This window comes from Arvicola amphibius, chromosome 12, assembly GCF_903992535.2.
Source record: "Arvicola amphibius chromosome 12, mArvAmp1.2, whole genome shotgun sequence".
In the NCBI taxonomy this organism is placed as follows: domain Eukaryota; kingdom Metazoa; phylum Chordata; class Mammalia; order Rodentia; family Cricetidae; genus Arvicola; species Arvicola amphibius.
The window spans coordinates 79,707,940-79,721,877 of record NC_052058.2 but is presented as its reverse complement, the minus strand read 5'-3'; the positions used below and the strand labels follow the sequence as shown (position 1 = coordinate 79,721,877).

General features: G+C 36.6%; 1 protein-coding gene across 2 annotated transcripts in view; it reads left to right on the top strand.

Moving 5' to 3' along the window:
* Kcnt2 (potassium sodium-activated channel subfamily T member 2) overlaps nucleotides 1-13,938 on the top strand; it is a 389,981-nt gene that overhangs the window by 230,913 nt on the left and 145,130 nt on the right. For both annotated transcript variants that reach the window (XM_038349154.1, XM_038349153.1), the window contains exons 11-12: nucleotides 534-670; nucleotides 2,950-3,013. In XM_038349154.1, coding sequence (XP_038205082.1) covers nucleotides 534-670; nucleotides 2,950-3,013 — 201 coding nt within the window. The remainder of the gene's footprint in view (nucleotides 1-533; nucleotides 671-2,949; nucleotides 3,014-13,938) is intronic.

Below are 13,938 nucleotides of genomic sequence, written 5' to 3'. Positions count from 1 at the left end.
ATTTTTTGGGCCTCTAAATGATGATACACTTAAAATATTTTGACCTAAAACCAATCTTCTCATTTATTGTTTTTAATATAACTACAAGCTCCCAACTATACAATATTCGTTAAAAATTTTCCAAATTACCAGTTCATAACACAATATTAGTTAAATGACAATAATAAATTTCAGTCTAAAAGGAATAACTTGAAGTATGAATGGACTCTTAAACCTTTCTCTTTCTCATTCAGTATGTATTTTACACTCACTTTGCAATGGAACCTAAACTAAAGGCGTGGATGGCATCTACTCCTTGACTGCCTTCAACTAAAATCGCTCATGCTGATTGATTGTTTACATTTATCACTTTATGTTTATCATAGTGCAATCTTAGTTAATTTCTCTGAATTTAGATGTTAACTTTTTATTAGCAGAAGTTCGTTTTAATTTGATCATAATTAAAGAAATCTTCTTTAAGTATTTTGTGTACCTCTGTAGGATAAAATAAAGCATGCTCGTGTTCATGCCATTGCCCACTCTTCCTTGAACAGGATTATTATGTGGTGATATTGTGTCCTACGGAGATGGATGTGCAAGTTCGGAGGGTGCTACAGATTCCAATGTGGTCCCAGCGAGTGATCTACCTTCAAGGCTCAGCCCTTAAAGATCAGGATCTCCTTAGAGCAAAGTAGGCATTCTTTGCTCATATTCTATCTCTCATATTTTCATTTTCATTCCTCTGATGACATTTCTCTCATAACTTTTGTAAGATACATTTCACACATGTTTAAATTTAAAATTGAGCTCAGTTCTACTGAATATAGAATATATAATAATGCTACTAGAAATATAGGCCTGTTTCCTCCTTTTGTTTTAGGTCAGATGTCTATGATAGCACTGTTATACCATGCAAGAGAAGTCGCCAAGATAGAATCATGATTGCTGTCAGAGATAGACAAGAGGTATTGAGAATTCCCATTATTAAAGTCTCCAAATTTCACAATTTGGCTTTTATTTTATAAATAAAATAGTTGGCCTAAATATTAGGTGAGATATCAAAGCATGAGCCAGTGTTTGAATTTTAAAAAGGTTACAGCAGGTACTCAGTAGCACATTTTATCTTGCTGAGGTTAAAGACTGAAAAGTCCTCAGAGCTGGAGGCAGCAGGGTCCTGAGAGATCCTGTGGAGTTGCCCTCATGTTCTCTATATGCCTGTCACCTGGGCTTAACAGGTGCATTTGTTATGGGAAACTGGTCTTCTATCACAGAAGTAGAGTGAGGGAATAGACGGGGAGGCCTTAGTCCACTAGGGGATGGAGGCTAACACAAACAATTTTCTTAGTTTTAATACCAGGAGAAATCTCTAGCAAGCAGAGCTTTGTTAACCTCTGCTGTTAAAGATTCAAGTGTGTCTTCATGTTTCTCCTCGGATGCTTTCATCTACTGTTTTAAATGTGATGGTTTCCTCATCACAATTGATAACCTAAGACTTTTGCCTTCCAGGACTCACCTAATGTCCCAAGTCATGCTTAAGTACTGAGTAGTTGTAAATTCTGAAACTTCTACAATAGAATGAATGGTAAATATTGGGAAACTAAAAAAAAAAAACTTAATATTATATGTTTTGTCTTAGAGTTTATCTCCATTAAATACTACAGGTGACAGTTCTATAAACAGTCAGATATTATCAAATACTTATGTGAATTGGAGCTTTAACAATTTTTATTTGATATCTATATATTCATTAGAAGATATTGTGACATGTTCATTCTTTCAAGCACTATATTCATTTTTCTGTATAAATCATTCTCCTTAAATTACTATGAGTTAAGTGCTTCACACAGCTTGTCCACTGGGCATTGATATGCATGCGTGAAGTGGAAGCTTTTATTCTGGGAATTGAATCCAAGCTCTTTGTTTTAGCTGTACCTATCTCCGATAGATTCTATGTGTCAATACTAGTACTGAAATGATTTTCCACATAAAGGGGCACTTTACAGAAAACCCTCCATGTGAATTGTTAATGGATAATTTGCAGAAAAGGGGTGACAAGGGACTGTTGACCACCTAACACTGTTCTATGAGGTAGGCTGAGAAAGACATCTCTTAGGGTGACAGACTATCTACTGTATGTACATTTCTAATCACAATTTTATATAAAATATTTGGGACTTACTGATAACTAATACATATCTTCAGCATAAATTCCCCATGTAAGGAACAAGAAGCAGGAGTCTCAAAACAAGTCCCGAAGGTGGGTTGCTTGACTTCACTGCTTTACTGAAAATGACGTTTAGAGAATGTTGTCCAATACTAATGCTATTTAGCAATCATGCCTCAATGTTTTATTTAGAATTGTTTTGTTTGGATCAGTTTCCTGGGCTTTTTATCTTTCTTCTCCAGTGAGAACATATTTTTTTTGAAAAATGTAACTTTATCACAGTGTACCAGAAAGATAAATCATTACTAATTTGAAAAGTACCCATTCTCATGTTTTAAAACCACTTCTTATGAAAAACTAAAACATATTTTTTAGTTACTAATTTTGAGAATTGAGAAACATTAGCATGAAGAAATAGAGTTTGGAACAAGAGGCTGGACAGTCTCCTGGAAGCATAAACATACAGTGGAGTTTGATGTAAAACCACTACACGTATCTGTTCCCTCTCTCTAACTGAGCAGTTGTAGTTCAGTTAGGTTAGCCATGTGATAAAGATCAGCAGTGTTCCTAATTTGTGCAAAACATATTAATAAAAATATAATAGCTAATTTCAACTTCTTTTTCTGCAATAAATTCAAGAGCTCGATGACTATGCCATTTGTTATTTTCACAAATGTAGTCAGCTTTGACCAGATATCCGACTGTCCTTTAAGTGTAAGGACACACATAGAGATGTGGACCAGGCAATGACACAGCCACCCCAGCAGCATTTCGGTGTGGTTACTCTGTTTCCTGTCTGTGTTTAGGATGGACAATGCGGAGGCCTGTTTCATTCTGAGCAGCCGCTGTGAAGTGGACAGGACATCATCTGTAAGTCGATGAAACCCCCTCAGTAAACTTTGGTTTTCACCATGCAAGGATTTTGCTTAGTATGAGTTGAAACAAACAAAAAAAAACAGGGAAATCAAACAAACAAGCAAATGAGAACAAAACAACAACAGCAACAAAAGAAAGCAAAAACTAGCATAATGAAACTCTGTAACTTTAAATTTTCACCAAAGTTAAGCAATTATTTGTTAGCTATAATTATTTTAACATTAAAAACATTGTCCATTGTGTCAACAAAACTCTTATTAATCTTTTACCTACTTTCTAGTAATCTTCTAGCTAAATATGTCCTACAAGACAGAGCTTTGTTAGGATGACCTAACCCTCCCTAACTGCAAATGAAAACAGACGACTCAAGTATAATGAGATTACCTGGAGAATTTCTTTAACACTATATGCTGCTTTGAAAACTCTTTTCAGGTTATTTAGAGTGGGGATTGGAAATGCTCATTGTTTACAAAGATATGCAGGAATCAGTTTGGTAACTCGACTTAACAGAATTTCTGTGGTGTATTTTTTAAGTCCAGGCTACTCTAAATCAAACTAACTTAAATAAATTACCGGCTTATGATTACAGTTTTTGAAGAGATAGTTTAATTGCACTTGGTTTTGTATAAACTTGGATTAATAAATGGTAATATGGTTGGCTTTATATTTTAACTTCTTGCTCACATGTTTGTACTTTTAAAAAGCATTCTCATCCATCATTAGAAGATGGTTCCTATGAAATGGTTCTATTTTCACAAAATTCAAATGCTAGAAACCTTACTTTTAGTGGCTCAAGATTTGAATTTATATAGAGACAAGGTATTTACAATAGTGTAATGTAGTAATAAAGTCACTTTTTGTGAGTCTTGAATGTGAGTCTTAAAAACAATGGTGTACTATTACAAGAAAAAAATATTAAGGAATGTGCATACATGAAGGGTTTCAAATGCACATGAAAGTGGACAGACGAGCCAAAGACATGCACTTAGCATAGGATTTCCCCTCACAGCTCTGGAAGGAGCCAAATTGTCACCACCTTGAGTTCAGTCTCTAGCATCTGGCTCTGTGAGAAAGTAGATTTCTGTGAATTATCTGACTTTCTCGGATTTTGTCATAGCTATCCTGGAACTAATCATCAGACATCACACAAACACAAGGTCAGAAAATACCTCAAATAGTTCTTTTACATATGTTTTAAAAAGTCAGGGCTGTGGAGATAATCAGTTGTTAACTGCATGCACTGCTCTTACAAAGGATGAGGCTTCACCTCCCAGAGATTTTATCATTGACTAGCAGCTGCAGGAGGCCTGGCACTCCCCTGTTCTGAGTTCTGTGGTAACTTCCCCACATTTGCCTCATGCACACAGACACACAAACTAAAGTAAAAATTTAAAATGTCTTTACTCCTCTCCATTATCACATAAATTACTTTATTTTAGTCTAGAACTTCATTACTTTATGTAATTTGAATTTGAGATTCCCTATATAGTTGGGCATAAAAGTACTCCAAACAGATCAGATACAGTAGGGAATTTGAACATAATTGTTATGTGGGTATTATAGTTTCACACATAGCTGTCAGTCTTGTTCATATGGCTTTTTAATTTTGCAAATCTTACAGTCTTTCAGATTTGATACAGTAGTGAATTTGAACATAATTGTGTGTGTGATATTGTTTTCCATGTAGTTGTCAGTTTTGTTCATATGGCTATTTAGTTTTACAGATCTTATACTCTCTCACTGAGGAACAGAGACATATATATGCAAATAATATATAGTATTTTCTAGAGTTAACTTTACAACATAAATTCAGGAACCTTTAATGGAAATATTTGTAGTTCATTTCTTTCTGATTGAAGAAAATTGGCAAGAAGTTAATAAAAGTACCCCATAAGACTAAAAGTTAAGTAGATGAGGCAACAGTAGTAGAATTCTGGAAGTTATAACGCAAGTAGATGAGTTGCAACTGGATCATCCAGAGGAAGTTAAAATTTATGTTTAGAGAGAAAATGCATCGCACGTGGCTGCCGTTGTCAAGGAGACCTCTAAGGTCTCAGAAAAGAAGGAGCCAGGTATTGCTTAAACTAGAAATGTATACAGGACTTGTTCAAAGTCAAAGAAAGGAGCAAATTCCCTGTTTCTCTCCACCTTTTTCTTGCTAAATACTTTCTGAACCCAGGTAGAAAAGGTATGATATTTAGGCGATTTTCAAGGCCAGAAAGTAAATGTGGGTGACCTAGGTACATGCTACATCTTAGTGGATTGAGCACTAATTGTTTGATGTATTTTATATGCTTCTTCATATAAACATATTTTGAGAAAGTGGTTCATCATAAAGGAAAATGCTATATATGCTGGTGTGTGTGTGTGTGTGTGTGTGTGTGTGTGTGTGTTTGTATGTTCTTGTGTGCACACATGAGCATGCATTCACATGTTCATATGAATATACAAATATAGAAATCCCTGGTGCAATATGTGATCATGCTATAGTGAAACAAGATATAATACTACCCTACTACAATTCTATACTTAGAAGTTTTCTATTTTAAATATATTTTTTCCTTTATATATTCAGTTCATAGGAGTCAGTGGACATTTTAGAGAACTGCCAAGAATAATAATAAAGAAAAAGAGAATGAATGAACACAAAATTTATACCAAAACTAAAAGAGAAATCAGGGGAAGCAGAAACAACTTACTATAAATATGGATGCAAAAATAATTTTTACAATATCTATTCAGAAGATGTTGATATTCAATAAATGCCTTAAGTGGTATGTGAGAGCTCAATGTCTATATAAAAAATGAATAATATACTACAAAACAAAGCAAATCAACTGACCAAGAAACATTCCAGAATTTTCTAGAAGTCTCTGGAAATCAACTATACAGGAAAATTCAGTTAGTAGCCTAGAAGGTAAACGTAACGTTAGATATATGAAGAAAAGTAGACTACATAATAAGCGTAACTCAAAAATGAGTAAGCCATGAGAACATAGCATTTTAGTCACCCAAGACTAAATGGTTGAAATAATATCTACAACATACTAAGTAAAAAGAGGGGAACTGAGAACCAACTTCTTCTGTGACACACAATTCAATTCAATCAAATTTCGGAGTTGAAACTGTCCACTGTGTAAGACTTGCTTATTGTAGCATAATGGATGTGAAATAATCACATTTGCATTGGAGGGAGATGGGCATATGGTGAACAAAATTAGTATGAGGAATACTAATCAAAGAAACTGAAGGAGAAACAGGAAAAAATACATTTAAAACTAAATATGGAAAAACCAAATTCTCCATGCATTTGTGTCGACTGGGTTACTTTGATAAGTTAAAAGCACTTGCATTTATGCCAGTGTAATGTAAGGAAAGGCCAGTAAACAAAGATTAAATTTAAAGTTTATCTATCTATATATATTTAAATACACATATACCTACATATATGTTTATATGGATACATCTATGGATATATACATACATATATATACAGAAAAATAGAAACACACGTGTGCATGAGAATGCACAAACACACACACACACATACACACACACACACACACACACACACACACACACACACACAGAGTTCTTCCAGGAGATGGAAATAAAAAAATCCAATTCTTTTCAAATTTCTGAAAAAAAAATAGTTTCCACGTAGAAATCTATATTCTATGAATTTTTCTTTTCTCAAAAAGAAAAGCCAAGAAGAGAAAAGGAAGCCACTCATTTTTGAACAGATTAGTTTTCAAACAGAGTACAACTCTTGTGAAGATACTAGAAGTTGTGGTTTCCAAAACCTAAGTGAGAGCAAAGAAAAGATCTCGAATACCCAAAGCCAGTCTTGAACCAACAGCTATGCAACAGTTTGCATTTGCAGAGTCACCTGACAGCACATGGAAGGCTGCCCGTGGACAACTGTCAGTTGCTGTTCTTTGATGTGGGTGAACATAGTGAAAACAGATTTCTGCTTGACAAATGGTGCACACAAATGTGACCTATTCAAATTTAAAAGTTGAAGGTCTGGCTCCCACAATGCCACAGTGGATTAATATTTAGACCCAGGAATTTAAAATAGGAAATAAAGTTCAATGAAAATCATTAAGCTAGTTCCTCATCTGGTTGTAATTTTTTGATTGGAGCACCGGACTGAGCTCCCAAGGTCCTGATGAGGAGCAGAAGGAGAGAGAACATGAGAAAGAAAGTCAGGACCGTGAGGGAACCTCCAGCTGGCGACAGATGGGGAAGGTGACTGAGCCCCACATTGGAGCACTGGACTGAGCTCCCAAGGTCCTGATGAGGAGCAGAAGGAGCGAGAACATGAGGGAGAAAGTCAGGAACGAGAGGGGTGCGATCACTCATGGAGACAGTGGGACAGAACTAATGAGAGATCACCAACTCCAGTTGGAATGGGACTGATGGATCATGCGACCAAACCCGTCTCTCTGAATGTGGCCAACAGCGGGGGCTGACTGAAAAGAAAAGGACAATGGCACTGGGCTCTGATTCCTCTGCATGGACGGGCTCTGTGGGAGCCTTCTCAGCTTGGTCGATCACCTTCCTGGACCTGGGGGGAGTTGGGAGGACCTTGGTCTTAGCATAGAGTAGGGAACCCTGATGGCTCCTTGGCCTTGAGAGGGAGGGAGGGGAGGTATGGGTGGAGGGGAGGGGAGGGAAGGGGGAGAAGGAGGGGAGGGAAGGGGGAGGAGGAGGGGAGGGAGGGGGGAGGAGGAGGGAAGGAGATGGAAATTTTTAAATATAAAAAAAATAAACCATGAGGGAAAAAAAAAAAAAAAAGGACTGCTACTATAGGGCAGCCTTGTAAGGAGCCAGCCAAGGCTTGCGGTCTGACAGTTAAATCCATGCATTTGGCATCTTGTTATGGACTGTGTCCTCCTTGAACAGTAAAAATTTAAAGTCCTCTTATATATGAGCCACCCAAGTCTGGAGTACGTTTCTCTAACTACCTAAAGAGAGAAGATATACCTTGCATTCATGATTTGAAGAAACAAACGAATAAAGTACAGTATAGCCTCAAGAAGAAATGAGCTATTGCAGATTGAAACAGAACTGTGATGCCCTTCCTGTCTTACAAAGAGAAGTTGCCAGCAGAATGAACACTCAATGGTAATCACATCTCAATTTATTGTGAACTCTTGTTCAAAGATGTGGAGCAAGGGAGGTGACCATGAGATCAGGTAAGGGAACACAAAAGTATACTTTTTCTGTCATGGGAAGCCAGTAGATAACATTTTAAAAAGAAAAAAAAATCAAGAAAAAGGAACTAATACTGTCAAAATTAAAAAATAAGGACACAAGAAAATCATCAGTATTGGAGCTTTAAAGTAAATGTGATATATATATATATATATATATATATATATATATATATATATATTTACTTTAAATGTATGTGTATATATATATACACACACATATATATATATATATCTATATATCTATCTATCTATCTATATATATATATATATATATATACATACAATAGAATAGTGTGATAGCTTGAAAGGAAGTGTACTGACCCCAGAGTGGCACTATTAGGAGGTGTGGCTTTGCTGGAGTAGATATGCCCTTGTTGAACGGAGGAAGTGTGTCACTTTGGAGGTGGATTTTGAGGTATCGTGTATGTTCAAGCTACACACAGTGTCTCAGACCACTTCCTGTTGCTAGGACAAGATGTAGAACTCTCAGCTACCTCTCCAGGGCTGTGTGCCTGCATGACACCATGTCTCACCACAATGATAATGGACTAAACCTCTGAACTTTAAGCCATCACCGCAATTAAATATTTTCCCTCATAAGACTTTCCACATCAAGGTGTTTCTTCACAACAATTAAAACCCTAACTAAGACAAATGAAAAGAGGAAGCTGCTCCTTTACTTTATGGACATTATAGAAATAGTATCTATTTAAGTACATATATGTTTTCCTTTAGTGTTTTTTATTAAGTAGAATACATAAGGTGAGTTTCCTTTGGCAAATTGATCGTATGATGGGCACTTGAGTGCAGGAGATAAAGGAGTTCCTTTCATTCCAACTTTATGTAATCTTTAAGAGACCAGTAAGACAGCAGATAAATCAGCAGTGGAGCAATATGCACACTTTTATGTGGTCATGGATTTTTTAAACATTATTGTTTTTAATTGAGCTATACATTTTCCCCACTCCCATTCTTTCCTCTCTCCCCTTCCACCCCCAAACCTATCCCCCATGCTCCTTATTTACTCAGGAGATCTTTTATTTTTCTCCTTCCTAGGAAGATCCATATATTTCTCTTAGGGTCATTTTGTTGTCTAAGTTCTCTGAGGTTGTGGACCACAGGTTGGTTTGCTGTTGTTGTTTCATTCAAAAAGCAATGAACGTGAACTCTACAGCATGGACGGGCTCACTGTGAGCCTTGTCAGTTTGGTTGCTCACCTTCCTGGACTTAGGGGGAGCTGGGAGGACCTTGGACTTAACATAGTGAAGGGATCCCTGAAAGCTCTTTGTCTTGGAGAGGGGTGGAGTGGGGGTATGGGTGGAAGGGAGGGGAGGGAAGGGGGAGGAGGAGGGAAGGAGATGGAAATCTTTAATAAAAAATGAGGAAAAAAAAAGCTACTTTTGTGTTATTACATATTATATCTGTCTTTCTGGGTCTGGTTAACCTCACTCAATATGTTTTTTTTTTCTGGTTTCATCCATTGGCATGCAAATTTCAAGATGTCATCATTTTTCACTACTACATTGTGTAAAAGTACCATGTTTTCTTTTTCCTTTCAAAATTGAGGGACGTTAGGTTCTTTCCAGGTTCTGGATATTATGAATAATGCTTCTATGAGCATGGTTGAGCAAATTTCTTTCTGGTATGATTGCACATCTTTTGCATATATGCCTAAGCATGGTATTGCTAGGTCTTGAGGTAGATTGATTCCTAATTTTGTGAGAAATCACCAAACTGATGTCCAAAGGGGCTGTACAAGTTTACACTCCCACCAGCAATGGGAAAGTATCCCTCTTACTCTACATTCTTTCCAGCATAAGTTGTCATCACTGTTTTTGATGTTGGCAGTTCTGACGGGTATAAAATGGTATATCAGAGTTGTTTTGATCTGCATTTCCATGATGGTTAAGGATGTTGAGCATTTCCCTAATTGTCTTTTGCCACTGGAGATTTGTGGTCACACATTTTAGGATCGTACCGTCATCCTCAAACTTGATACTTTTTTTTGTTTTATTCTCAGCCACCATTCAAAGTTGTAAGGGAAGTCAAACAAGGCCTGGTAAAATAGGTAGTATACCACATGAGATCTATGGTTTAATCTCACGAGAAGACAGAGTAGTAAGGACATGGTAGATTTGGTGTGGTAAATTAATCCTTTGGAAGCCAATAGGTACTTCTTATATTGTAGCTTGGGGCCTCAGAAACAAGGTATATGAAGGGAATATAATTAAGCTCCTGGGTTACTTTGATAAAGTAAATGCACTTGCATTTGTATTCATCTATTGTTAAAACTATTTTTCTTTCCCAGGAAAGCAGGGGAAGGTTAATGCTAAACCAGAAGAAGCTTATTAAAAACATGTAATACCATAAATTTATAATTTTTAATATAACTATATTATATATACATGTATTTTTAAGTATATCTAACTATATCTAACCCTATTGCCTGGCAATAAATGTTGTCTGAACTTATAATATTATTTGTTACTTGTAAGGAAACGTCTGAACATCTGGCATAGTCACTGATGTGAATCCTGAACTATGTTCAGTAAAGAGGTCCATCAACAATTCCCTCAGTGATCCTTTGGCATTTGGGGAAAATGTACACGGGACATTAGAAAGCACTGCTCATTAATTCTTTAACAGTTAATAAACACATCTTTTATGTTTTATGAAAGAACTATACCTGCCTCAATTATTTTTGTAGGACTAGATGATAAATACATGGGGATTTGGTCTACAAGACTTATTACAGTTGTCTAAGAAAATTGTTTCCTCTGGGTGGTATGTACACACAGAGCATGAAGCATGCTTCCATCAGGATTTCCTAATTTTGACATGATATATTGACTTCATTGGTGGGAATATTCTGCTTTAGTTAGAGAATAATCAACCGATCTTGTTGGAATCACTGTATTTTCCCTCTTCATCTAGCACAGTCAAGTTTCTTTGAAATACTCAGCAACCTGGGAGCAATGGTGTCTTCTGATCTTAGTTTATGTTTTCTACTTGATTAAAGATGATAAGGTGTCTATAATTTGAAACAAATTTACTATCCATACATATGTGAAACACATCAGAAATTTTGGGGAAATTCTCTCTGTATCCTGTCTATATTCATTTGTCTCTCCTGGGCCATGTCTTTGCATACTTTGACGTAGGTTGAAAAATTGCAAAAAAAAAAAAAAACCTACTAAAATGAAAATGTAGAGTATTATTTAACTGACTTTAAGGAGTAAAAGGAAGTTTTACTTTGTTTTGCAGTAGTAAATATACCATTCGGGTTACTTTTATATAGTGGAGACAGTAACTGAACAACTAACATTGAGTGGGATATTTCACTTCCTTTAGGCTTAGGATCAATTCCAAGGATAAAAATATGAAGTCAAACAGTGAAATCTTTGGATTTCTGAGGAAGACGAAACATAAAGTTAATTTTGAAAGGTTTCATATATTTTTGTTCTTGTTTTGATTTATTTATTAAAAATAGATTTTTCTCGCATACAGTTTATCCCAACAGGTTTCTCCTCCCTGCACTTTTCCAAACACCTCCCCCACACTCCCGTCTCTGTATACGCTTTCTCTCCTTCTCCCATTCGAAAAGAGCTGTCTTCCAAGAGAAAACAACCAAACATGACAAAACAGAATACAATAAGACAGGGCAGAAGTCATCACACTGAAGCTGAAACAGGAACCCATTATGAGGAAAAGAGTCCAAGAGCAGACAAGAGTCAGAAATTCTCCAGCTCCCATAGTTAGGAGTTCTGCAAAACTAGGCTAACAGCCATAACCTCTATGCAGAGGATCTAGTGCAGGCCTATGAAGGTCTTGGGCCTACTATTTCTGTCTTTGTAAGCTCATATGTGCCCTGCTTAGTTGATTCAGTGGGTAATGTTCTCCTAGTGTCCTTCATCTTCTCTGACTCTTACAGTCTCTCTTTCCCTTCTTCCATATATTTCCTGAGCTCCAAGGTAAGGAACTGAATGGAGACCTTCAATTTAGACTTTCTACAAATTTTCTGGATGTGTGTCTTTTTACCTGCTCCTATCTGATGCCAGAGAAAGCCTTTCAGATGGTGACTGGAGAAGGAATGATCAATGAGTATAGCAGAATAACATTACCAATATATCACTGATTTTTTTTCTAGTTTTGTTTGATTTTTCCATAAGTCTCTGGATATCCAGTCTTTTGTTTCTGGCCACCCAAGCAGTATTAGTCATGGATTGCCTCTTTGTCGAGTAGGTCTGAAATTAAATTAGGCATCGGTTAACCGCTTATTTAAGCTCTGGACCACCATTGCCCTAGCACACCTTGCAGCCTGGACAGATTGTATGTCAAGGGTTTTGTGGCTGGGTTGGTGTCCATGTTTCTCTTCCAGTAGCATGTAGAGTACCTCCTCAACACCAAAAGGACTAGAACATAGGGGAGAAGGCTCTATTCAGGCACTGACTAGAACTCTCCACATTCAATAATCTTTCTGGATGTTGTCCTCTGCAGTGGAGCCCGCTGACAGTATGCCGAAAGCAAACCTCCGTACTAGTAGTAGTCTGGGTTGTTTGAAGCATTCAGCTGGACTCCCTCATCAACACCTCATCCTAGTGCAACCCTTTACCACTACTGGAAGTCTTACATGGCTACAAGAGAGAACCAGGTGATATTTCTTATCCCCACATTAGTAGGAATCCTCGCTAAGATTACTACTCATTTATTCCAGGAACTTTCCACTGCCTTAAGGTTTGCACACTGCTCCCTAAATGCCCCTCCCTCCATCCCCGCCTTCTCTCTTTGTCCCATCTCTTTCTATGTATTCCCTGTTGTTCTTGTCCCTACTTGCCCCGATTTAACTCAAAATTTTTCTATTTCTCCTTTAGTCAGGAGATCTTTGTATGCCCCAAGGCTTTTCCACTTTACGTAACCTCTCTGGGTCTAAGAATGTGGCTTTGTCATTATTTACTTAACAGCTAATATCCACTTATATGTGAATACATACCATATTTGTCTTTCTGGAGTGCTTCACTCAGTATTATTTTTTTCCTGTTCTATTCAACTGTCTGTGAATTTCATCATGTCATCTTTTTTAAAAAGCTGAGTGATACTCTGTATATATATATATATATATATATATATATATATATTATACTTTTTTTATCCATTCATCTGTTGAGGTACATCTAGGTTGTTTCCAGGTTCTGGCGTTAATGAATGAAACAGCTATGAACACAGCTGAGAAAATGTTCTCGTGGTAGGATGAATCTTCTTTGGGTATGTGCCCAAGAGTGGTATAGAGGGTTGTGATGTAGATGATTTCCTAGTTTTGTGAGGACTGGCATAATGTTTCCATGTTTCCATACTGGATGTACACTTTTTCATTCCGTCCAATAATGAAGAAATGTTCCCCTTGTTTGACAACCTCCCCAGTATGCGCCATATCTTGTGGATTTATTTTACCCATTCTGATAGGGGAAAGATGAATCTCAAAGTAGTTTTCATTTGCATTTCCCTGATACCTAAAGATGTTGGGCATTTCTTTAAATATTTCTGAGCCATTTGAGATTTGCTATTAAGAATTCGCAGTTTAGAACTATACCCCACTTTTAAATTGGTTTATTTGTTTTTTTACATCTAGTTTCTTGAGTTCTTTATATATTTTGGATATTAGCCCTCTGTAAGGTATGGAGTTGATAAATTTTTCTCATT